Source organism: Equus quagga, chromosome 6 (assembly GCF_021613505.1).
Source record: "Equus quagga isolate Etosha38 chromosome 6, UCLA_HA_Equagga_1.0, whole genome shotgun sequence".
Taxonomy (NCBI): Eukaryota; Metazoa; Chordata; class Mammalia; order Perissodactyla; family Equidae; genus Equus; species Equus quagga.
This window is the reverse complement of record NC_060272.1, coordinates 15,022,045-15,047,443: the sequence shown is the minus strand read 5'-3', so window position 1 is coordinate 15,047,443 and position 25,399 is coordinate 15,022,045. Positions and strand designations below refer to the sequence as shown.

The 25,399-nt window shown below is 43.1% G+C and overlaps 1 protein-coding gene across 3 annotated transcripts in view; it reads left to right on the top strand.

Annotated features, from left to right (window-relative positions):
• Window positions 1–25,399, top strand: part of FARP1 (FERM, ARH/RhoGEF and pleckstrin domain protein 1) — a 288,311-nt gene that overhangs the window by 38,669 nt on the left and 224,243 nt on the right. For all 3 annotated transcript variants that reach the window (XM_046664844.1, XM_046664842.1, XM_046664843.1), the window contains one exon: window positions 18,014–18,207. In XM_046664844.1, coding sequence (XP_046520800.1) covers window positions 18,037–18,207 — 171 coding nt within the window. In that variant the 5' untranslated portion in view covers window positions 18,014–18,036. The remainder of the gene's footprint in view (window positions 1–18,013; window positions 18,208–25,399) is intronic.

Below are 25,399 nucleotides of genomic sequence, written 5' to 3'. Positions count from 1 at the left end.
TCCCAAGTCCTTTTATTTATAATGATCATTTCGACAATTGTCCCTTAGCAGTGCATTTGAAATTCTGGAACTACATAGAATTAATGTATTCTTTAGTTTCACTGCCTGCGTATTTTCTGCATGGATTTTCAATTGCTTTGTCATGCTCTCTAAGTATTCTCCATGGATTTTTATATTGCAGGAAATTTACATATTCATTTAAAGAAGACTGTCATAGCTACCATATTGGTTCCTTCTTACAACTAATAGGGTTAACTCTCCATTTATCTTTGTCTTCTTTAAATTGCTAATTAGTCATAATTGATTATGGGAATTGATCAAGATAATTGTTAATCTCAATTAAAAAGTTTAATAGAAATAAAATAATGTTGGAATGATGATTTTTTATAATGGTTATAATAGCTATAGAACTGTAAGGGTTTTCAACTTTGAAACTGTTCTTTTTTGTAAACTATGAAGTTCTGCTCTCTGGGATATGTATGCCTCAATCCCTGTCGATCTGGAGTGGAGCTCCATGCACTCGCCCTTTGTAGGATGCCACTCAGAGGCAGCTTGGTTACACATGAAATGTGTTACATGATATCATATGCTTGATTACACAGGAAATGCTTGATAAGCCTTCTCATGTGATTTATTCAGTTAAAGCAAAAGTGGACACTGGAAGCTGAGAATGTCTAAGAGTCAAGGGTTGTGAGAGGAGGGATCAGCCTGAGTTTTAAATGTCTAAATTCCAGACACAGGGCCATTGGGATGACGCGTATATATTTAGGCTTAGTTGTCTGTTGTGAAATAGTGGCAACTTTAAGACATTCTGTTTATGTTAGATTCCTTAGCACAACCGAGTAGGAGCTTACATTTATGGTTTCTTTTACCCAACCACAGGGTCCAGTGTTCATGGCAGCCTCTGAAGATGGGCAGCCGCATGTCCCTTGACTTGACCTGGGTTTAACCTACCCCTGAAAGCCAAGCTCTCTCGCCTGGCAGTGATGGGGGCCTTTCTGGAACTCTGTCCCCTGCTCCAGAGGATGACTGTGCAGCTCTTGTGACTATGCCTCGCAGGCACACGTCTGCCTTTCCCTGCTGGCCCAGAAAGGTTCTTTGCCACTTGTCCTGGAGACAGCCTGACTCTCCTTGCTGGCTTCAGAGGGGTGTCCATTTCCTGTTGACTTTCGGACCTTCTCAAAAGGAGAAAAATAAAATCATTTCTAATCTCACCTCCTAAGTAAAAGCGATCTTAGTGTATCTGCTACCAGTTACTTTTCAGTGCTCGTATAAATAAGAGTATTAATAAAGAATATAGGGTCAAGTTTTGAATGGCTTTTTTGATGTCTAGTAGTTATTATACGATTGATACTGTTATTTTGAGTTATAACGAAGTAAGTGGATAGTTTTCCATAGGTTAGTCCATCTCAGAATTCTCAGTTTGTCTTACTTATTCATAGTCGATATTCTTTTTGTGTTTTTTTCATTACTTCAGTAGGATTTTATTAAGAATTTTTGAGTATAACTTTCTTTTAAAATGTTCGTGTTTTGCTTGAGCTCAAGTAAAATGAGTTTGGAATATAACATTTTTTTTTTTTTTAAAGAAAAGATTGTTTATCTGTTGAAAGTGTGGAAAAATTTCCCAGGCTTATTTATTTATATAGACTTGGGGGAGAGGAAAATTCCATAATTATTTTCTGACTTTTCCTTTTTTGGTCTCTTCATATTTTCTGTCACAGATGGTAGACTTTTTTGTTGTTTAATTTTTACTCATTCTTCGTTTTTTATTCTCATGTCAGTTTCAAAACTCTTTAAAGACTTTTTGTGTGTTCTTTTTGCCTATATTGGTATGGGGACACTACATTTTCCTTCCACTGGGACTTTGGTAGAATGCTGTTTACTTATTTTACAGTCATGCGCCGCATAGTGTTTCGGTCAGCGATGGACCATGTATACGACAGAAGTCTCAGAAGATTAGTTCCATAAAGCCTGGTGTGCAGTAGGTTGTACCATCTAGGTTTGTGTAAGTGCACTATGTGATGTTCACACAACAATGAAATTCCCTAATTGCACATTTCTCAGAACATATCCGCATCCTTAAGTGACACCTAACTGAATATTTATATTTTCAATGTTAAAAATATTATTAATGACTTCAAAATTTTTTTTTCTTCTTCCAACCAATGTCTTACTATAAAACAGGGTTATTTGAGCTTGCAAATGATTGGTTGGGTTTTGCTTTGTTCTTTATTTCTAATGTTATGCTTTATGATCTGAGAATGTATAACATTCATATAACTTCTGTTATAGGTAAATTTTTGTGTTCCGACAAAATTGTTATTATTATTTCAAAACCTGGAGTATAATATAAGAAAATGTATGTTCTTTATTTGCCATTTCTTGGTGTCCAGATGTTGTTCCTGCCCTTATTTATTGTACTGAGTAGGTTTGTATTTCCTTAGCTAGTGGCTCGTTAGAGTGGATTATAGAATGTTGGGGCCTTCTGGATTTTGGCTGCTACCTAAGTGAGCCTCAGGTGCCCCATCTGGGAAACAGAGCCAGTGGCACGGACTTTTAAGGTGTGGGGAGGGTCATGGTGATCCCACTAATGAAGGGTCAGACCGGGGCCTGGCCGTCAGCCAAGAGCCTGCTTGGCCTTCTTCTCCGTTCTTGGGTCTCCGGTATTTCCGTCTCCCAGTAAAACTTTCTCTGCAGGTCCCGACCCCCTGTGGTGGTTGTGTAGGATTGTGGTGGTAAATGCAGTAATGTAAACCAGTGCTTAATGAATGGCACCTGTTATGAGGTGACAGTTCTTTGTGAAAAGATGGAGTGATTTGAATGAAAAATTCATGTTTCTCAACAGTTACAGAAATAGAAGCACTATGCTCTGTTGTCTCATTTCACACCACGGCTTGTCCTTTGAGCTGGAGAGTGGTCTGGAACTTACTCCTCAAGCCCGCTTCACTGTCAGCTTTTCTCTTTCGTGACATGCGCTGCAGGTTGTGTCTCGTTTTGTATCCGCCTGTTTTAATTGAGCAGTGTCTTCCTTGGGAACCTGTGCTTGCCTTGGGAGAGGAAGGCTTATCTGAGTTCCCCCTTGGGCTTTATTTGACCTTGCCCGGTAACATCTCCTGTGTGTGTCTCAGTCTCCCTTGAAGCTCTACGGTTTTAACTACTTTGAAAGGTGGCGCCTCTGCCTGTGCTCTGGGCATTTTTAGTTCTAAGGACCCAGACTTCAGTAAGGGCTTCTGGAGCATTGTTGTGGGGCCTTTCTCATTGCACAAGGTGAGAACGTGGGCCTTGGTGGGCCTTTCTTTCTCAGATGTTCTGTGGATGCTCTGGTCCACTGCGTGAATACTAAGAGAAAAATCCTTGCTCGTGGAAGTGAGAATGGTTTTAATAATACATTTAAAAAATTCATAACTTAGAACCATATAAGGACAGTGCACCATACTCTTTATAGGTCTAATAATAATACAGTCAGCATTTTGATGACTTGATGGCTTTTCCCCTGTGGCGTCCTTAGTAGCTTACATGGGTGATTAGCCTAGAAGCTTGATTGGCACCTCTGTTTTAGAAAAGGGGTGGGGTTTGCAGGAGACTTTGTGATTGTATCTAAAATGACAGTCATAAGGTCACTGAATATTAGACAGGGTGACAACTTTAGAGATTATCTTGTCCAGGATGGCCCATGGCATGGTAGTGAAGACCCACACCTCTGGCACCAGCCTGCCTGCATTCTGGTCACCTTACCAGCTGAGTGAACATGGGCAAGTTGACTTAATCTCTTTTGCCTTGGTTTCCTCATCTGTAAAAGGGGGTCAGTGATAGTATCCACCTAATGGTGGTTGTGAGGATTAAAGCAGTTAGTGTTGGGGCCAGCCCGGTGGCGGAGTGGTTAAGTTCTCGTGCTCGGCTTCAGCGGCCAAGGGTTTCGCCGGTTTGAATCCTGGGCGCGGACATGCCACTGCTCATCAAGCCATGCCGAGGTGGTGTCCCACATGCCACAACTAGAAGGACCCACAACTAAAAATACACAATTATGTACTGGGGGGCTTTGGGGAGAAAAAGGAAAAAAAAATCTTTAAATCAGGTAGTGTTATAAAGCTGTATAGCCAGGCCTTCTCTGTCCTAGAAAGTGCGACATAAGTGTTGGTTAAATTAAAATTATAATAACTTATATTTTTTCCACCTTCTATGAATGAGAAGCCTAAAATCCAGGACAGATTAAGTTAATTTTACAGTACACTCAAAAATGTCAAAAATTAGGATTAGAACCAGGTGGACAGTCCGACAGCGTCTAAACCCTTTTTCTTCCCTTTCAGCGATCCACACAAAAATATGATATTCATCATCCTCATTTTTTTTTAATGGACAGCGTTGTTTAATTAAATGCCTTATTTATTAACCAGGCTGACATTTAGACTTCTCATTTTTTCACAAGGAGGTTCACTTTTTTTATTATGTACTTTTTTCCTTGACATTTCACTGTTTTAATGAATAATTAATTCTAGGGCAAGTGTTCTGGGATGCAATACCCTTTACATTTTTGCTGTATTTTATTGTGCCGTTTGGTGTGTGATAGTATAATTTATTTCTTGACTAATATTGAAACTGTGAGAGAATCTAACAGTCTCTTCTTTATTGGGTTAATAGAAATTGCTTTCCTTTTCCCACCTGGAGGGAAAGCCCTGTGATTTATGATTCATTGGATTTGGTAAGCTTTAGGAAATGCTTTTTTTTCCTTAAAGTTGTAAGAATTAATGCTGTTACTTCAGAACAGACGTCAGTAGGACGTTACACAGGATGTAGGACGTGTTTAAATTTTGGCATTTATTTCTTAACTATCATTTCCAGAGTGTTTGAAACGTCAAGAGAGAGTGATAGAGTGTATGTGAACTTTTTACTAAAAACTTCCTTATTTAATAATGAGACTGTTGGGATATCCTGACTTTATTTGGAAACAAACTTAACAATGCTTTGTAATTTATTAAAGAAAATACCTAGTGCCTTTTTTTTTTTTTTTTTTACATTCCAGAAACGTTTTTAGTGATTTATTAAGTCCTGTCATTTTCTCATGAAGTAGAGCAGGAGAGTTATTCATGTGACATCTGAAATAAGCTACATGACCTGTCAAGATGCAGGCTCGACTGGGCTTGAAGTGGGCAGCGGGGTGTCTGCTCCTGAGCCCCAGGGCTCGCCTCTCATCTCTAACCTCAGGTTGGGCCGGCTACCTTTGGAGGTAACGTCTACACTCTCCTGTTTCTGTAACCAAAAAGCGTCTCAGAGTAGCCTCAAACTGGAGGCACACACCATGTGCTTCACTAGGTGAATGGATAAACGAACTGTGGTATGTCCGACAGTGGAATATTATTCAGCAAGAAAAAGAAATGAGCTATCAAGCCATGAAAAAAACATGGAGGACTCTTAAATGCATGTGGCTTAGTGAAAGAAGCCTGTGTAAAAAGGCTACATACTGTATGATTCCAACCATATGACGTTCTGGAGAAGGCAAAACTCCAGAGACAGTAAAAAGATCAGTGGTTGTCAGAGAACAGGATGGGGAATGGGCAGGGGTGAGCAGACAGAGAACGGGAGATTTTTAGCAGTGAAATTGTTCTGTGTGCTATTGTAATGGTCGATACATGACATTATGCATTTCTCAAAACCCACAGAACTGTACAACACAAAGAGCAAACCCTAATGTAAACTACCAACTTGAGTTAATAATAATGTAGCAATCCTGGTCCATCACTTGTAACAAATGCACCACATTAAGGCAAGATGTTAATAATTGGGAAGCTCTGTGTGAGGAGAGAGAAGGTATTTAGGAACTGTATTTCCTGGAAACACGAAACTGCTCTAAAAAATACAGTCTATTAAAAAAAAGATTCGTATTGACTAACGTATTTGCTCTCTGCGTTACTAATTGTCAGTCTGGCTTCTGCCTCCATTTCTCAACTGACACTTTTTCTCTTCATACCAGTGACTGTCGATCATACCAGGTCTACTGAATAAACTTTTCTTAATCCTCGTTCTCCTGTTGCCCCAATAGCATTCAGCATTGTGGTTCAGCCTCTGCTTCTTGATGCTTTTACCTCTTTGGCTTCCTGCTATGATTTTAGAATGGATTTTCAGGCTCAATCTTTTATAAATAAGAGATTCATCCGTCAGGGAGAAGGTTGTCATAGATGCTTTCCAAATTCCCTTCAACTCCGAGAATCTGTGACTCTTTCAGCGATTCTGCTTCCTTCTCCTGCCCGTGAATGTTGGCATGTGCTCCAGACTTCCATCTTGGTTCTCTCTTTCTATGCCCCTTCCAGCCTCTCCCTCTGAGATATCACCCACGGTCACGGCGTCACCTCTGATTTGTGTGTGGATGACTTAGACTCTTTCCTGAACCTTAGGCTCCTCTGCTCAGCTTACTAGAGTAGAACTTTGGAGAAAGCATTCGAGAGGGGCTCGCTAGGGGCTGATGAACGGTGAGTGTTGGGGAAATCGAGGCAGTGACCTTGGGAATATTACCAACATCCTACCTCCATGCCCTGCAGTCACCTTCAGTCTGCCACAACTTGGACCTCTCAGCACTTCCTTGTTCTGTCTCTCACTTGCATCTAAGTTCTGGATTTGCCCATAATTCCATTGTCTTCTCCCACATCTAATTTGTCACCAATTTCTGAACGTTCTTAATGTCAAAGTATTCCTCAAATATGCCTCCTTTATCTCTGTTCGCACTGTCACCACTGTCCTTTCTTGCCTAGGGTATTCCAGAGCTTTCCTACCTGGTCTTGCCCTAATCCAGTCAACACCTCAGTGTCAAATATTTTCTTAAAATTGCAGAGTTTCACCTTGTCTACAAAGCCACAGTGGCTCTTTTGGCTCCCTCAGATGAGCCTCCTGTGCCTTGGCCTGTTATTTCAGGCAGACAGGAATGGCTCCCCCTTCCCTTCTCATTCTCTTTTCACTATTTTTCTCACCTCTGTTAGTCTGTATCCACCCTGGCACAGCTCCTGGCCCATGGTGAACACTTCCTTATCGAATGCAAGAAGGGCTCCAACAAGAATGCGTGTTGTGTCCACAGCATTCCACCTGCCCTTAGGGCTATTAGAAACTGTTAGCTTTTTCCTAAGGACCAGGTGACGTCCCCCCTTCTTCAATAAGCATCATTCTCTGTTTCTGGAGCTTTTACAATTCACATCATACCTATTGCCAGCAGTAAACATGTTGCCTTCGACAATTATTTCTGAGTACCTGTTTTCTCTTGCCTGATAGATTATGCATCCCATAAAGCCAGACCATATGGTGCCATATTACTGCTCTGTGTCCCAGATAGTGCTAAGTATAGTTGTTGAAATGTAATAGGTCCTTATAAATGCCTGTTAATGGTGATGATCTCCATTATTGTGACACTTGAATGATAGTATGCTTGAAACAGTATGTTATCTTGAAAGACGTTGAGTAAGCAAATCCAGTGATATAGTGTACCCACATTATGGGCAAGACAAGGGTTAGGTGCTTTCCATAAATATTTAGAGAGTCTGACCCATGTCAGTTGGAGACAAAGAAAGGGAAGACTTTCTTCAGTGAGTGGACGAGAATGATTTCTATTAAGGAAAGTGAGCTTGGCCGCAGCCTCTGTTGGCCCTGGCGTTACGGGGGAATTGTGGGGGTGGCCAGCTGGTTTCCTGTCTTCAGGAGGACCACCTTTTTCCTTACATTTTATTTACTTACAGGTAGAGTGGAGGGGGAGCTAAAGTTGCATTTTGTGCTCTCAGAATCATCAAGAAATTGACATCCTTAAAATGTGAATAATTGGAGATTTCTTTCTGGTTTCCTGATTTTTTTCTGCTAGGGTAAAAGAGCCTTTTCTTCCCAATACCTTTTACTTCCACTCCATTCTACACATTTTTCTCTTTGCCTGTTTATTGGAGGAAATACGCTCCAAATCCGTGACAATGCAGACGAAAGGAGTGTGTCTGAAATTGTTTTCATTTTTAACGATTTTAAAAATTGTTTTTAGAACAAAGTTGAAATGTAAATTAAAATTTGATTGGAAAAGGAGTGCCGCTTTTTCATGCTATTGAAAAATCAGGCACCCACTATGTCTGGTCCATGTGTGAAATGTGGTAGAGACACGCGTTCCTGGGGAAGTTATGTAACCACCTGAGTGCTCAGTTGTGTCAGGGGGATTTACTCGTTCTGCTCATCCTCATTGGGACCCTCAGAAGTAAAGCAGCGTTTCTCAGGCTGGAGCCTGCATCAGAACCTCCTGGAAGGCTCGTTGACCCCAGATGCTGGGGCCACACCCAGCCTTTCTCTTCAGCCGGCCTGTGCTGTGATGGAGAGTTAGGGCTCCTAACAAGCTCCCAGGTTTCTAGTAGATGCTGCTGATTTGCAACCACATTTTAAGAACCCCTGCAGTAGAAGGTTGGCTTTCTCTCCATGTTCTAGGCAAGGAACATGACGTCTAGAATGATCCTTGACTGCCCGAAGTTTTCACAGTCCCTGAGTGTGAGCCTAGGGCGCTGTCTTGCACTAAGACGGGAGGAGCATGTCATACTCCCAGGTAGTGTAGACAGACCCCTGCCTGCTCCTCTGGGCTTGTAATCTAGTTGGCAGTACAGGGAGAGAGGAGCAAGGCGTGGAAAGCAAGTGAAATATAAGCTAAATACAAGCTGAACCTCAGAGGGGGATAAAGGAAGATGTTTTTTTCCCTGGAAGAGTAGATGAGGGAAGGCTTCCTGGAGGCAGTGACGTTGGAGCTGGGTAAAGAAGGTGGTTTTTTAGGAGGAAGAAACAGAACAGCAAAAGCACAGCACCAGCAAAGTGCAGGCAGGCTGGATAGCAGAGTCCAGCTGGATTAGAAAACAGTTGATCTCCAAGGAGAGAAATTGGGGCAGATTGTTGAAATGCCTGCCTGGGAATTTTCACATTTAGCTTGGTTTTGATTACACCCAGTTTTTTGAGTTAGAGAAGGGATGTGGCTAAAACTGGACTTTTGAAAGAACCTATGAAATGAGAGAATTTCTCTTCTGCTCTGAGTTTTCCTTGAAGTACTTTTCAGAGATGTGTTGGGGGTATTTAAGATAGCCTATTGAATGTAACTTTTTTTTTTTACTAGGGTTAGAGAGTGAAGAAATAGTCTTTCTTTAGTTTCCACATTTAGTTCTTTTTTCCTGACTTAGCTGGTGAGATGGGGCACCCCACTTGTAAACAGTTCATATCTTGGTTTCCTTTTTCCAAATGATCAGACAGCCCGAACGTCTCCCCCTGTTTGAACTGTCTGGCTGATGTAAAACAGCGGATCTGTAGCTGTTTCTTTTGCTCACAGACTTTTTTTGAAATAAGCAAATCTGTCCGCACAGATAGCTGATTTTGAACTTTCTCAAAACCCCTTATCTAAGTCCCTGTGAAAAGCCAAACCTGTCTGGTTGTGTTCTGGAGGAGCTGCCAGGCTGCCAGCCTTTCTGGGGTATCTCCCCCTCCCTGTCCGCTGGGGCTGTCGCCTGGCCTGTGGCTCCCTGGGGACAGGAACACAAGGTGTCTTTGTCACCCGACAGTTTCCAGCTCCTCAGGGCAGAGCCAGGATGAAAGGAGCTGGTGGGGTGACACACCCCTCGCGCTTTGCTCTCCTGGGTGTCTGACATGGTTGATATTTGTCCCCACAAAATGGCAAATATTTGCTCCTTCGCTTTCAAGATGGGGCACTTAGAACACAGCCTGCGGCTTCCTGCAAATCTAGTAGCTTCTATTTAAAACTAGAAGGAAAAACTCTTGCAAAAGTGCCTCTTCGTCAGTCTGTTTTGATAATTGTCGCCCTTCTTTACCGTGATTTCATCTCATTAGATTTCATGCTCTAAATGGGACCAGGGTTGTCAGAAGGATTATGTCCTTTTAGTAGATGGAATTTTAAAAGTTGTCTAATTATTTCTGAATAGGTAATATGTATCTATGGTACAAAATTTAAAAGGTCCAAAAATATACAGTGAGAAGCAGGTCTCGGTCCCTCTCACTCCTGTCCTGTCCTTAACCAGGCTGGTTGCCTCAGTGGAGCCAGCGCCCCTACCAATTACTTCTCTGTCCTTCCAGAGAGGTTCAGTGTGTTCAAAAGAATATTTGTGTGTATATGCATTTATTGAGATATCATTTGCATATCATAACTTTGACCTGTCATAAGTGTACAATTCAAAGGCTTTTAGTAAATTTGCTGTGTCTGTGACCATCACCACAATCTAGTTTCAGAACATTTCCTTCCCCCCAAAGAGATCTCCACCCCTCTGGCCCTTTGCTGTCAGTCCCAGCTCCTCTCTCCAGCCCCAGGCAACCACTTTTGGTCTCTATAGATTTGCCTTTTCTGGATATTGTACATAAATAGGATCATTTGCTACGTAGTCTTTTGCATCTGGCTTCTTTCACTTAGCAAAACGTTTTTGAGGTTCATCCCTGTTGTGTCATGTGTCAGCATTTCATTTCTTTTTGTTGATGAATAATAATTGCTTGTATGAATATACCGCATTTTGTTTATCCATTCATCAGTTGATGAGCATCTGGGTTACTTCCACATGCTGGCTCTTTTGTAGCTGTGAACATCTGCATCCATGCAGGTCTTTGGGTGGACATATGTTGTCATCTGCCTTGGGGGGGTACCTAGGGGTGGAGTCCCTGAGTCGCTGGGGGAACCTGGTTGCTGAGTTTATGCTAAATATATGATTCAGTTTCTAGGAAACTACCAAAATGTTCTGCAAGGTGTCTGCATCATTTTTTGTTCCCACCAGCCACCAGCAACGTATGAGAATTCGAGGGGCTGGCCCCGTGGCCGACTGGTTAAGTTCATGCGCTCCACTGCGGCGGCACAGGGTTTCACTGGTTCGGATCCTGGGCACCAAGATGGCACCAATCATCAGGCCGCACTGAGGCAGCGTTGCACGTGCCACAACTAGAAGGACCCACAACTAAAATATGCAACTATGCACTGGGGGGATTTGAGGAGAAAAAGCATAAAGAAAACAAAAAAGAGAGCGAATTCCAATTTTTTCTCATTCTCTGTCCATTAACATGAGTGTGAAATATTATCTCATTGTGGCTGTAATTTGCGTCTCCTAATGACTGATGAGGTTGAACGTCTTTTCATGTGCTTCTTAACCATTTGTGTATCTTTGGAGATTTAAATTCTCTTTTATCAGTTTTAAAACACAGGCTAGCAGTTAACTTACAGTACCTCTCACCATCTCTACTCCTTCCCCTACCAATTTTTTAGTTATATTATTTCAACATTCTAGGAGTTATAATATTCTGCAGCTATTACAATTATTTCAGTCTTCCTCTTACAGTATAAATGGATTTGAAGTTTCCCAGTAATTGTTTTTCATTGTTTTGCCACTTACTTTCACCTTTGGTTTTGCTGAAGTTTGTCCCTTTAGTAATTTCTCCCAGAAGGTCTTGGGTAACATTTTTCCGAGTTCTTGACTATTTAAAATGTTTGGCTATTATATTTGAATGAGAGTTTGGCTGAGTTTAAAGTTTTGATTCCTCTTTTTTTTCTTTGAGGACATTTAAGCATTGAATGTTGCTGTGGATGAGTCTGAACTTTTGTCTCCTCGTATTTTTTTTGAACTTTTTGCCTTGGTGCCCAAATAATTCCTTCGTAATTTTTGAAGGTCAGTGATGACACAGGAAACCTCTTGGTGTTCATCTTTTTATGTTAATTATTTCTGGGGTATGATATGTTCATTCATTATGGAGAACTAACGTTTATTTCTGGAGTGTTTGCCTGAATTTTACCTTAAAAATTATTTTTTGTTCCGTTCTTTAATTTTTTTTAGGCCACCAATTGTGGGTGTGTTGCATCTCCTCTGTTTGTCTTCCATGTCTATCATTTTTCTTTCTGGCTTAAGTCTTTTGCTTGCTTTTCTCAATCTTTCCCCTTAACCCTCATTTTCACCAGTGCCTGTTTCTCTTTAGCTACTTCCATTTTGGTGTTTGTTTTAGGATGTTTGGGCAACTGTAACAAAGTACCATAAACAACAGAAATTTATTTCTCACAATTCTGGAGGCTGGGAAGTCTGAGGTCAAGGGCCGATGGGTTCGTGTCTGGTGATGGCCGCTTCCTGGTTTATGGATGACTGTTTTCTCACTGTGTCCTCACGTGGTGGAAGGGACGAGAGCTCTCTGGGGTCTCTTTTTTAAGGGCACTAATGCCATCACCTCCCAAAGTCCCCACCTCTTAATAACATCACATTGGGGATTACCTTTCAACATATGAATTTGGGGGGGACACAAATATTCAGTCCATAGCAATGATGTTTCTATTCATTTTTCTGGGTTTTTTCCCCCTGCAGTCTGCCCTCATATTTTATTTCCTTCTTGTATTTTCCCGTAGCATCCCTGAACTCTTGTAAATCCTCTTATGTTGTTTATAGAATCAGTTATTTCTTTGTTTTGTTAACTTATGACAATATGTTGGGAAAATTTTGATCTATGGCGTGTAACTTTTCTTTGGAGGGTGTTTTTCATCTCTTGTTCATTTTCGTTTTCTCTGTCTTCTTGCAGCGTCTTTGTGAAGGTCCTTTTTTTTTGTTGTAAGGTGAGTTCTTTATGAACTAGCAGTTTGCAGGAGCCTCACATGACCCGGGAGACAGGGCTATGTCCCATGCTAATAGGAATTCTTGTGACCTGAGGTGGCGTGTGTGTGCATAATCCTTTCAACCTTTGTTTTCCTCGTGCTTGCTGAGACTGGAGTGTCCCCAGTGCGACCCTGTCTTGTTCACATTGCCTCAGCAATACACTGCTTCCTACAAATCTGGCCTGTCTGTGTGGTTTCTCAGTCAGCTCCGCCTCTAGTGCTTCTTGAGATTTCCCACCACAATGCATCCAGGGAAGCTTCTTGTGCTAACCTGTGCATCTGTCCCCTTGTTCCCAGAAGGTTACTGCTGCGTTTGTTGCTAAGGACATTCTCCTTAGGGGAGCGTGGTTCTGCAGGCATGGACAGCATCATCCAGCCTTTTCTGTCTCCTCTGTCTGACCTTCACTGCAGTTTGGCAACTCTTTCTCACGTGTTGTGGTTCGGAGTTGGAGATGGCTGCTAGTTTCTTCAGGGATGGAGTTTGCATTTTTGTGTGTGTACTCCTTATTGCTTTTCAGTAAATTCCAAGAGGAAATCTTTAAGCCAGGTTACTATGACAAGACAACTCTAGTATTTTATCTTTTCTCTGCCAGTTAAAAATTTTATCACTTTTTTTTGCTATAGTTGTTCTTTCCTTTTAACTAACTTTTCAAAGCAATCTAAAGGGTAAAGTATTTTCACGAACAGCTTTTTACTTTTAGAGCTGGAATGATCATGTTAGTAATAATGTATCACAAGGAAAGAAATATTAATTTGCTTTACTTTGACTATTTCTTAAGGAAATCAGAAGTCAGAGGAAGTTATGGAGGTAGAATCAGCATGGACTAACATTTATAAACAGGAGACTTTTGGGTTTGTTAGACTTGTCACCTGGAAGGCTGGGTTTCGCTACTGGACTTGCCAATTTTGCTAATTTTTGTAAGGTGAGTTCTTTATGAACTAGCAGTTTGCAGGAGCCTCACATCAAATATCAGTCGTGGCTCCCATTATGACTTGCCACCATTCCTCAGATATTCCCTGGACATTCTTGGGATGCTCAGCTCAAAACTCTTAGCTGAATTTCTATTTGAATTAAATAATACTTTCCATGTACAGCAACAGTAGGCATGCAGGTATGAAAACAAAGTGTGACCACTTTGTTGAAACATCCATAACCAGAAGTAGAAATAGTACAGGCGTGAGGTCATATGAAGACTAAAGAAAAACAAAGTTGGTGCTGGCCCCGTGGCCGAGTGGTTAAGTTCGCGCGCTCCGCTGCAGGCGGCCCAGTGTTTCGTTAGTTCGAATCCTGGGCGCGGACATGGGACTGCTCATCAGACCACGCTGAGGCAGCATCCCACATGCCACAACTAGAAGAACCCACAGCGAAGAATATACAACTATGTACCGGGGGACTTTGGGGAGAAAAAGGAAATAATAAAATCTTTAAAAAAAAAAAAAAAAAGAAAAGAAAAAAGAAAAAGAAAGTTAAAGTACCAAATATCTGTTAATCATTAACTCAACTGAATTTCTAAATGCCAAGGTGCTAAAAATGATAATATCTATTCACCTGGGAATCTCAGGCCAGAGGGAGAGAAAGGGTCCAGTTTAGAGAATGAGGGGGCTTGCTCTTTGTTTCAGTAGGACAAGCAGAAAATGTATTTGTGGGGAGGGGCCCTGACACCTTTGAGGTGGGGTGACACGGGGAAGTTGGCCCCTTCCTCCTTGCCATCAGCTCCCTGGATGGGCATCAGAGTCGTAGGCAGACCCACGCCTCCGTGACTCAGAGCAGCAGGATGCAGAGTGGCCAGGCCCAGCATCAGTGAGCAGGGCAGGGCCTGTCCCTTCCGACACAGCACAGGGCAGAGGAGGCAGGCTTAGAGGCGGGCAGCAGAGGATGCGTTGAGAGGCAGGGAAGGATCAACACCAAAGTAGGATAAGTGCAAAAAGGAGGCTGGGAATGGGGAAGGCAAAGTGAACTGATGTCATGGTTTTCTCTGGAGGTTGCGTTTATTTTTAACCATGAGACAGTGAATACAAAACACATAGGAAAGCAGTTTTGCCTGGTTTGTGAAGATTATTTTAAACACTACTGATTTCGTCATTAATTAGATGTATACCACCCACATTTGATTCATTGAACAAATATAGATGATCTGTTTTCCACTTTCGTGTACGGTACTGTGCTAGGCATTTAGATGAACAAGACTGGTAGATGAATTAAGGAAAGCATAGATCACACAATCAAGCAGATTAGAATTAGGTTCTTAAAAAAAGCTTATTTAGGACAGAAATTAGAAAGGTACCTATATAACAGACCTGTGAAATCATAGATGGGCATTCGAAAAAGAAGGAGCCATTCTCAGAAAGGCTGGTCCTTAACTAGCATTGTCTTGTCACAGAACCCCAATCCTGAAGTATTGCATAGCAACAAATCATAATCATAATCTCTAACAGGCTTTGGTGGAAAGTTGGTGGGGAAGTGAGTGTGGGAGAGAGAAGCAGTAAATGGTGTTTCCTAGGAGGTGACCAGACATTTTCCTGCATGGTCAAAGCACACATCATTTTTTCAGTCCTTGGTGGTTTGAGTCAATGACCCACGTTGTTGAGGTGACTTCATAGTTTCTGATCTGCTGACCTTAGGGCCAGCTCTCGATGTCACAGTGAGAATGTTAGAGGTTTCACTGAGAGGAAGGGATGGGTTTCCATATGGAATTTAGTGGGAAACTTTGGGGAATCAACTCTTTAGGAGAAGGATGAGCATGAGTTGGGCATGAAGAACCTACAAAATAAGATTTGCAAACTGGATGGTTTTCCTGAAGAAAAGAGCTGAAGGGTGACTTGTTATCCAATGTGTAAGACACAGCACTTAACTCCTTTCTTCAAACTGTAGATGACCCCTTAGTGCCTGTTCCATGGCTTTCCTTGTCACTTAAGTGTCCCCTGGGTCATTCTTTTTATTCCTCTTTCCCATCTTCTCCATTGACCCTTGTATTAGTTTGCTAGACCTGGCACAACAGAGTACCACAGATGAGGGGCCTTAAACAACAGAAATGTATTTTCTCACAGTTCTGGAGGCTGGAGGTCCCAGTCAAGGTGTTGGCAGGTTGGTTTCTCCTGAGGCCTCTCTCTTTGACTTGCCGATGGCTGGCTGCCTTCTGGCTGTGTCCTCACGTGGTCTTCTCTCTGTGCTTGTGCGTCCCTGGTGTCTCTGTGTCCAAATTTCTTCCTCTTATAAGGACAGCAGTCATATTGGATTATAACCCATTTTAAATGGCTTCATTTTAACTTTATCCCCTCTTTCAAGACCCTTTCTCCAAATACAGTCACATTCTGATCTACTGGGGGTTACAGCTTCAATGTAAGAATTTGGGAGGGGGACACAGTTCAGCCTGTAACAACCCTCATGACTTGGCATGTTTGTTCTTTTTGCTTTTTTGGTTCCACATCTCCCCCCTTCTTTCACTCTCCTCGTGGCTTTCACTTGCACAGTGAGATGGACTCTGAACCCGTAGCCCACATCCAGCTCCACCTCCCCGACAGCCTACTGACTGTTCTTTTATAACCCTACACGGTGTCCCTGATCAAACTCCCACCTTCCCCTCCTACTTCCTCTCCTCTACCCTGATTTAAAACTTTCCAATCATTGTTACAGTTTTACCTCCTCTCAGTAGCTAACCATTTACAACATTGGGTTAATTTTTCCATAAACGGGGGTTTTTAGCATCACCTTTTCATTTCCATCGCCACTGTCCAAGTTATCCCCTCAAGCACAAATTGTTGCAATAGCTTAGTAACTGGAGCCCCCCAGCCCCTGCCATCCAGTCTCCCTTTTTCCAGTCCATTGTATATATCATCTTCAGACTCATTTTTCTTAAATTCTACTTTTGTTGTGTCATTATTCTTACCCCAGTGGCTCCCTGCTGCCTACAGGGCAAAGACCACATTTCTCAGCTAGGCATTTGAGATCCTTTATAGTCTGATTCCAGCCATTTTCCAAAGGCGTCTTTAACTCTTCAGCATTAATTCTCACTCATCTTCCTATATGCCATCTCTTTTCTGTCCCATGGCTTTGTTGGTGCTCTTCCATTTCCCCGGTATGCCCTCTCTTTGTGTATTTCTGTCTCCTTCCAAGTATTACCCAACCTTTGAGACTACATTGAGTTCAATTCCTACCTTCTCCATGGTGGAAGCCCTCCGACCCCCGCTTTTTCTTAAACCACATCACCTCACTGAAGTCTCATTCCTTTGTGCTCTTGTGACACTTAATAGACAGCCATGGTATAAATGTACTGGCTGATTGGTCCAGTCATCAAGCAGCCATTATTGAATTCCACTCTCTGCCTGGCATCGTGCCTAGGTAGTGCTGAGATCCAAAGAATATTCAAGGTCTGGTTCCTGCTTTGGGGTGATCATGAGGTCATGGGGGAAGTAATCAGGCAGGTTCAGATGGGATTCATCCCCGTGCTGAGGCTTGACGGGATCATGAACACAGAGGGGGCAGCAGCACTGAGCTCTGCCCAGGTATCAGGGATGTGACATTTGAACTGAGTTTTAAAGCACTGGTAGAAGTTTCCAGATGGAGGAGTACAGAGCTTTTGGCCAGAGAGAGACACACATGTCAAGACCTGGAGCAAGACAGAGGCAATAGGAGGAGAGTGAGAAGTGGGATGTCTCATGGGAGAAGAGTGCACTGTTTGTAGAGGAGAGAGGATTGTGTTTTGTTTTTAGAAAAGTAACTTTCTTGATGCTGTGATATGTAGAATGGTTTCTTGGGAAAGGGTGAACAGTTAGAGGGGAGTGGCAGGAAAGAAATGAATTCGGAGGTAATTGTAATAGAAACAAGCAGAAAAAATCAAGAGAAAAGACCCTCCTTATGTCGCTTGTGTTTTGTCTGAGTGTATGTTTAGTTTCCTCAACCAGATTACAAACTCGGGAGGCACAGTGTGTTTTCTTTCTTTATCTTTATAATACCCACATTCCTTAGTATGTTGGTGTGTCCATCAGAGCTAATTAATGGATGCTAATGATATGGCTGAGGCACTGTTTATGTTCTTCCCAGTAGACTCAAAATGTGTAAGAAGTAGTGGCTGGCTCTTCGTAGACACTGAATAATATGTTGAACACATCCGAATCTATAGCATATATAATTAAGAGTTGACTGTAAAAGTAGAAAAGAATAAAATATGTAAAAATGTGCAAAAGAATAAAATATGCACAAATATTTGCATGGCTTGAGTGGTTAAAGGTGGCGCTGTTAGCGAATGAACTGGAGCCTCACCATGTGTGATTTCCATGCAGGCGATGGACCGCCTCCCCTGGTGTGGTCTGGGAAATTCCCACGATGCAGAGTAGAAGACAAGTGTTACTTTGATGGTTTAAATGCATCTCCTCTTCTGATGTATTTTTCTTTCTCATTGCTTCCCGTAGATATTATATAATCTGCTTTCATCATGGGAGAAATAGAGCAGAGGCCAACTCCAGGATCGCGACTGGGGGCCCCGGAGAATTCGGGGATCAGTACCTTGGAACATGGACAGAAGCCACCCCCAACACCTTCAGGAAAACTCATGTCCATCAAAATCCAGATGCTGGATGACACCCAGGAGGCGTTTGAAGTTCCAGTAAGTTGGGAGTGTATCTGTGAACTCAAGTGTGTGAGCAGCCTTGGGCTTGGGGAGATTCCTCTCATCCCTGTGTTGCAGTGGCATGAGGTGGCAGGAAGAGGTGTGGTACTCTACCCCTCCCTCCCACCCTCACCACGCTTCTCTGAGCCGATCTGGTTCTGAGCTGTCCGATTTTTATATTTATGCATGAACTGCCTGTGTAGTGATATCAGCAGTCATATCACTTGAATTTTACTGTGACTTTCCATATACAGATATATGTATGTATGTACATGCATATGTATGTATTGTGTATGTATATTTGAATTGGAGGGAACTGTGGTCTTGTGGATGGATCTCAGTTTCGTTGGCTTATCACAGGCACTTCCTCTCACATTGATGTGTGCATGCGTGTGTGAGCACCACTGCTCTAGATTACCGGCGAGAAAAATCCTGAGAAAACCATCGAAGAGTCGTCTGGGTGTTCTCATGTCAGGAGAGAAGTTGATGACTGTGTCTGTGGGTGAAGAATGGGGGTACAGAAAACCATGATCAGGCCCACAGTGTGTCAGCCCTCGAGTTGAAGAGGCCCACCCTCCCGGGGGCGAGGGGACGACAAAAGGGGTGTCTGGGAGCCGGGCAGAGAAGAAGGAACCAGCAGCCATGGGCTCTTCCATTACTTGGAGCCCCTCACCCGCATGCTTCTGCTGTTTTCCTCGGAGCCCCTGCCTCACTGACCCCTGCCCTCCCTCGTCCTTCTCACCAGCCAACCTCCTCCTCACACAGAACTGCTGGAGGTTAGGGTCTGCCACCAGTTCTGTGCAGTTGGAGGGTTTCTTGTTCCCAAGGCAGGGAGGGTCCTAGGGGCATGTGTCCAGCTCTCTAGAACTCATTGCCCTTTCCTCAAGAGTCCTTATCCCTTACATTGATTAGGGTCGGTGGAAGTCGTAGGACCCCCTGGATTCAGTTTTCTGTGTTCTGTCTTGGCTACTAAACATCACATCGAACGTTGTTTGTCTGGGAAGGAAATAGCTCTTGAGTTCCAGACAACCAACTTATAAACAAACTTTGGGAAACAACGTGTTTTTTAAAGTGGAGACAATCTGTCTGTTATTCCTGTTGGCTAGAGTGACTAAATTTTAATAGTCGGCATTAACGTCCGCAACCCATCATTTAATCATTTATGTGGTATGATGCACTAAATTATGTTCATTTCAAAGAATATTGTTCAGAGAGTGTGAATTACCATTAAATGTCTCAGGGAAAGATAAACCTCAGAAATAGCTATGTTGAAAACCGCCAATTTATTGGACATTGCAAACAACCTTTGTATCTTTCTAATTTTCTTGTTGTGGAATGCATATCTTTCAAGGACTTGGGAACTTCTTTGTGCTCTGCTGGACAAAGCCATCGCTAATCTGCTGAAATTGTAAAAATAAATTGAGGTGCGCACCTGCCAGCCGTTAGAGTGAGGCCTCCTGGATCAAGTGCGCCCCCACCCCTCCCCCCAATTTTTCTCTTCATTGCCAGACTGGTTTGGTGAGGTATTTAGTTCCGGTGTTTCCTGCTTGGTACTGTTAAGGGCTTCTGAGCCCAAGTTTCTAGCAGCACATCCTATTAGTGGTGTTCCCCTGTGTGGTTTGGTCCCAGGAGCTGTTGAATGCTGCTGTGTGTGCCCGAACTCCAGGGCGTACTGTACTGTATTCAACTACGGTTCTTCCGTTTCCCTAGACCAAAGACTGTCAAGGCTCTGTTCCTAGCTACTCTTTCATTAGGAACTGTACAGAAACTCCCTGCCAAAAAACTAAGAATAGAAGTGTGTATTCATCTTTAAAAATTATTTTACTTGGTAACTTCTGATGGCTGTGCTGTACATTTGTAATTCTTCTGTCTGGAAGGAACCTGTCTTATTCTTCCACCCACCCCTGACCCCCAACTCCTATGCACCCTTAAAGGCCCTATCAGTGTTACCCAGACACTAACCCCTTGCGGCAGTGGCTGGAGCTTTTTCTTCCTTCCTTCAGACATCTTTGCTCATACACCTATGAGGATGGAGCCAGACTGCCTGGGTTCAATTCCCAGCTCCTCTTACTGACTCACTGATCCCTTGAACAAGACACTCAACCCTCTCTGTATCTCAGCTTTCTCCCCTGTAACAACGAGGCTGGTAGTAAACCCTACCTCATTTTATGAGAATGAGAAAGAGATGATACAAAGTGTTTGGAATGGCCCTTGGCACATGCTGAGAGCTGCGAACAAGTAGGATTAGTGGTGTTCATGTAGTGGATTTGCCACTTTGCTGCTGGCTTTGCGGGGCAGGGACCTGGCCTTATGGTCTCAGCCCCAGCACCTAGCACGGCGCCTGGCATGGAGTAGTTGCTCATTAAATGCTTGCTGTCTGAACATTAGCATGAGCTGATTTGACAAGTAGAATTAATATCATTGTTAGTTTTTCACATGCCTCATCCATTCATATTTTATTTTTATTTTTCTAAGTTTGGTCAGAATGTCCCTTCTCAGCCAGTGGGCAACAGATGTTTTCCATAACTGCCTGTAGAAAGGCAGAAATCAGCATTTTTACCGACTAAGCTGATTCTAAATTGCTACCTTGTGCTCTTGAAGAACAGAAACAGCCAGGCCTTCGCGCAGCTGGAAGGCATCAGGCTGGCCCTGGTGAGTCAGTCTGTGCTCAGGGTTGGAGCGAGGTGACACAGAACTGCAGGACACCCAGCTCCCCACAACTGCTTTTCAAACCTTGCTCCAGAATGCTTTGCTGTGAATTCCTCCAGGCTGAGTGTATGACCTTGGAAGTGTCCCCTTGCCCACAGTGATCCGCCCTTTGCCTGGATGTCCCGAGAGAATGCATTCCTGTTGCTCACTCAACATTTGCCACACAGATGAGCAGGGCGTTTGGCCAAAAGTCATTACAGTTTCCTTTTGGGAACATTCTTCTCTGATCCGTGTCTGTCTGTCCTTGGGGACTGAATTTCCTGGGCCTTTTCTTATTGCTTTTGTTTTAGAGAATGGATGCAGGCAAAGTCGTCATTTTAAATGCAAATTCCCTAAACGTTTCCTGGCACAGATAACCAATCCATACTCTCCATGGTTGTCTCCATCGTTATTTATAGCCTGAAAAAAATTATTAAGGAATTTACCCTTTGGAAAGGCCCCAGCACTGAGCGTCAGACTTTTCTACTCTGTAGCTGGTTCCACCCCCACTCTTACTCTTGAACTGGGACAGTTTTTTTAGGTATTTCCTCTGCAGAGTTGAAAGTTCAAAAACAATATTTATAGTAAGTTCGTACATGGCATTTTTATCATCTTTATGTGGAAAATGCTGTGCAAATAAGCTGCACCCTGTGGCTTATGACAGGTGCAGCCTTCTCTTCCAACCAGAGGTTATGAAACAAAATGGCTCCTGCAGATCTGCCAGGGTTAATGACTGTCTCCCACCGCCAGGACCACCTCCCTGAAGGCCCTTGAGAAGGTTTTATGTGTCCTGTCCTCATGACCCTGCTGGTAAACAAGCAGTTTTCCTACTGACATTTGTAGGATGAAGCAGATGGTTTCTTCCCCAAGTGTTTATTCAGTTTATGTGTTTTCATTACCAAGGTCACCCTAGGAGGAGCTGAGAAGAGCAGAGGAAATAAAATGGAGTCATCTTTGCTTCTTTTGAGCAGCCTTGGTGAAAACACTTGGGAAAGATGCTCACAGGTGACAGGAAGACACACCTAGTCTCTGTCGAAGAGTTAGGAGTGGCCTGCGACCCGCAGGTAGACCGCAGGGGGAGTCTTTAGGAAGCAGCACCAAGCACTCGTTGTGGCAGAAAGAACTCAATGTCAACCGTAGGCACCCCAGAAAACGCTCGTTGTGCCCTTCTTGTATTTATGTCTTGTCATGGCTTTACTCAGAAGCTTTTATAGCTGCCAACTGCCTGAGGACAAAGTATGGATTTCTTAGTTTGGGGAGGCTGGGAGGAGAGCCGTGAGCCCTCACTGAGGGTCTACACAACTGAGCCGCTCAGCTCCTTCCACCCTTATTCTTCACACCTGTCCTGGGTGTTTTATCTTCTGCACTAGCATCTCATGCCAGGAAATTCTCTTCTTTGTTTACATGCTTGTTTTGGCCTCCTGCAGGTAGAATGTGAGTTCTGTGGGGGCAGGGCCTCCTTTGTTCTTGTTTGTCATAGGACCCTACACCTGAACCGTGCCTTGACCTGGTGGATGCCCAGTACCTGTAACCGACTGCCCGAGCCCCTGTTCGGTCATTGAACTCACACCTTATGAGAAGTGGTTGGTGCTGTCTTCTCGTTAAGATGAAGGAACCAAAGGGAAGAGATTGTAGTCACTTCCTCACGTTTGCACAGCGTTAAGATAGGATGGGGATTGGAACCCAGCCCACACAACCCCAACTTTGTCCTCCTTCTCTGCCCTGAGCTGCCGCCTCTTATGAGATCCTTGGGCTTCCACTGTCTTGCCCCATTGGGTCTTTTCAGACTCGCTTCCTGCGGCTTCTTCTATGGAAGGTCACACATTCTCACCTCTGTGCTGGCCACTCTTGTTCTTTCCGCATTCTCAACACCGCCCAACCTCCACTTCCAGCAAATTTACTGATCCCACCAACATCCAGGCCTCCCCCGTGGCTCTTGCTGGGGGCCTGTCTCCCTTCTTACAGTACTTGCTGTCTGTACCTCTGATTAGACTAGGAATCCAGGACTCTGATCTCGCCTCACTCCCTAATGAGGTCCTTTATATCCCTGCTGAGACTCAGTTTACTTATCTACAAAAGGAGGGTTTTGGTCTAGATGATAGTAAAGTCTTTGTTTCTCCTTTTCCATTTTTGGAAGTCGGAACCCTGTGTTGACATCATTGTTGATGCACTGTTTAATTTTTCATGATTGTATTTACTTCCCCAGACAGATGGTAAACTCTTTGAGAGAAAGGATTTTTAATCTTAAAAAAAAAAAAATCCCAAAGCCCCCAAAGGCTGATCAGGTATAGTAGATACCGTGTACCCATTGAGTGCTGAAAACAAATCTGCCAAAGGTGAATACGCACGCTGTGATTTATATATGATGTGCTACTTATGGAGCGTCAGGAAGGGTCAGGGTTTAGTTGTGTGTTTGGGGGGGTAACTCACGTAAACTTTACAGAACTACGTTGGACCGAACTATATGCCACTTGGCAGCGAGAGAGAGAAGACTGAAAGAAATCAAATGCTTTCTTTTTTTTTTTTTAAGATTGGCACCTGAGCTAACATCTGTTGCCAGTCTTTTTTTTTCTTTTTTTCTTCTCTCCCCAAAGCCCCCCAGTACATAGTTGTATATTGTAGCTGTAGGACCTTCTGGTTGTGCTATGTGGGACGCCGCCCCAGCATGGCCTGATGAGCGGTGCCATGTCCGCGCCCAGGATCAGAACCGGCGAAACCCTGGGCTGCCAAAGCAGAGCGGGCAAACTGAACTGCTCGGCCACAGGGCCAGCCCCCTCAAATATTTTCTAGACAACACTTTCTTAGGAAATAAGTTTTTTGAAAACAGAGAACTTCTGAAATTTTTAAGAAAAATAATTATTTTGCATATTATAATCAAAGAGTCCATAAAGGTTTTTTACTGGGAGCAAAATTGTGCTGAGACCTAATTAGGAGTTTCATATGATTAGTCCTTAAATGAGTAAACATTTATTTCATTTTCTTACATTCTGAAATGAAACGGTTGTTTAACTTCTTTAATTTTCCCTGAAACCTGGGCTTGATCATTGAGAGCTCGTTCTTCCAAGTGTTTTGTGGTTCCGCGGGAGGTCCTAAGTAGCTGTAGAATTCTGAAGCCGTCTGCATGAGCTTGAGCTCGGAAAAAAGGATGAAGCAGAAGTCTCTTTTTAAAAAGCTCCGGGTTTCCTTTTGGGGACCCAACTTGTGTCAGGAAAGCTGAGGCTGACGGCCTCGAGCTGGGCTTGTTGCTCGCTCATAGCAGCTGTGTCTTTAGGAATTCACCTGCCTTTTCTGTCTTCGGCTTTTTTATTTTGAATGAATTTTGTTTTCCCTTTCTTATGTCTACTTCAGCCATCTCAGGGAATGTGCGCTTTTTTGGTAAGCCACTGAAAGTCTTTTTTTCTTTTTTTTTGTCCCCAGAGAGGTGGACTACACATTTCACTAAAGGTCTCGGGAGAAAATCTTTCTCTCTTTCTTAGAAGCATTCTGCTTCTCACTCCCCTGGAATCATGAGTCCCTGGGTGAGGTTATAGTGACAGGCAGGCGTATGAGTCCCAGGGTTAGTTTATTTTCTTCTTTTGTTTGAAATGCACATAAGAGGAGGAGGTGGTGGTGGTGATGGTGAGACGGACATAAAATTTAACTGCTGTTTAAAACCAGAGGGGAGACGTGTATGCCCAGAGCTGCATTAACTGCCTCTTAAGCAGCTACAGTCTGAACCAGAATGAGGGGAAGGAATTTCACAAGTTCACTCAGCTTTTTAAAAATAAGTCAATGTGTCTTTCTCCTTATCAGCATTGCTTTTGGCTCCTTTTACTAGCACAGTTTCTGAAATAGTATTTATGTCCACTCTGCTTTGCATAGTCCTTTCTCTGTTTTATTTAACTTGAATGATAAATGGTGCTGTCAGGGTCTGGCCCCAGGAGGTTAAATTTAAAGGCTATTTTAATAGATTAAAATTTTTTTCGTGAGTCATTTCAGCTAAATGCTTCAGCCAGCCTTCCTTTCTAGCTCCTTAGAAGCAAAGAGTCGAATTTAAATGTTGGTCCAAAATGGTTGTGAGCGCCCCTTTCAACTTTAGTGTCTACGCTGTGATCAAAGTGAGTTCTGTAGCTCTGACGTGATTGCCGGCATTCCCTAACAGCTGTTTGCTATTTTCTCCCTGAAAAAAAGAATCTCTCAGTAGAACTTAATAAATAAAAAGAACAAACTGTAATGGAGAATGTCTGTGTCTGACACTAACATGGGCCAATATTCTGAGAAAATGTAGGGAGTTTGAGAAGCTGCTTTTTTCCCTTCTTTTAAATCAAGATAATAAATTTTCTTAATTATGAGAAACAGTGGTTAAAGGGGAAAATCAGGACGCTGGAGCTTGGCTTCATCGCTTCCTAGCCGTGTAGCTTGGGACAAGTTGATAACCATTCTCAAATTATCTCGTCTCTAAATGTGGAGAATGCCTACTGTGTCGAGGGAGGTGAGGCTCAAATGATGTCCCGCCTGTAAA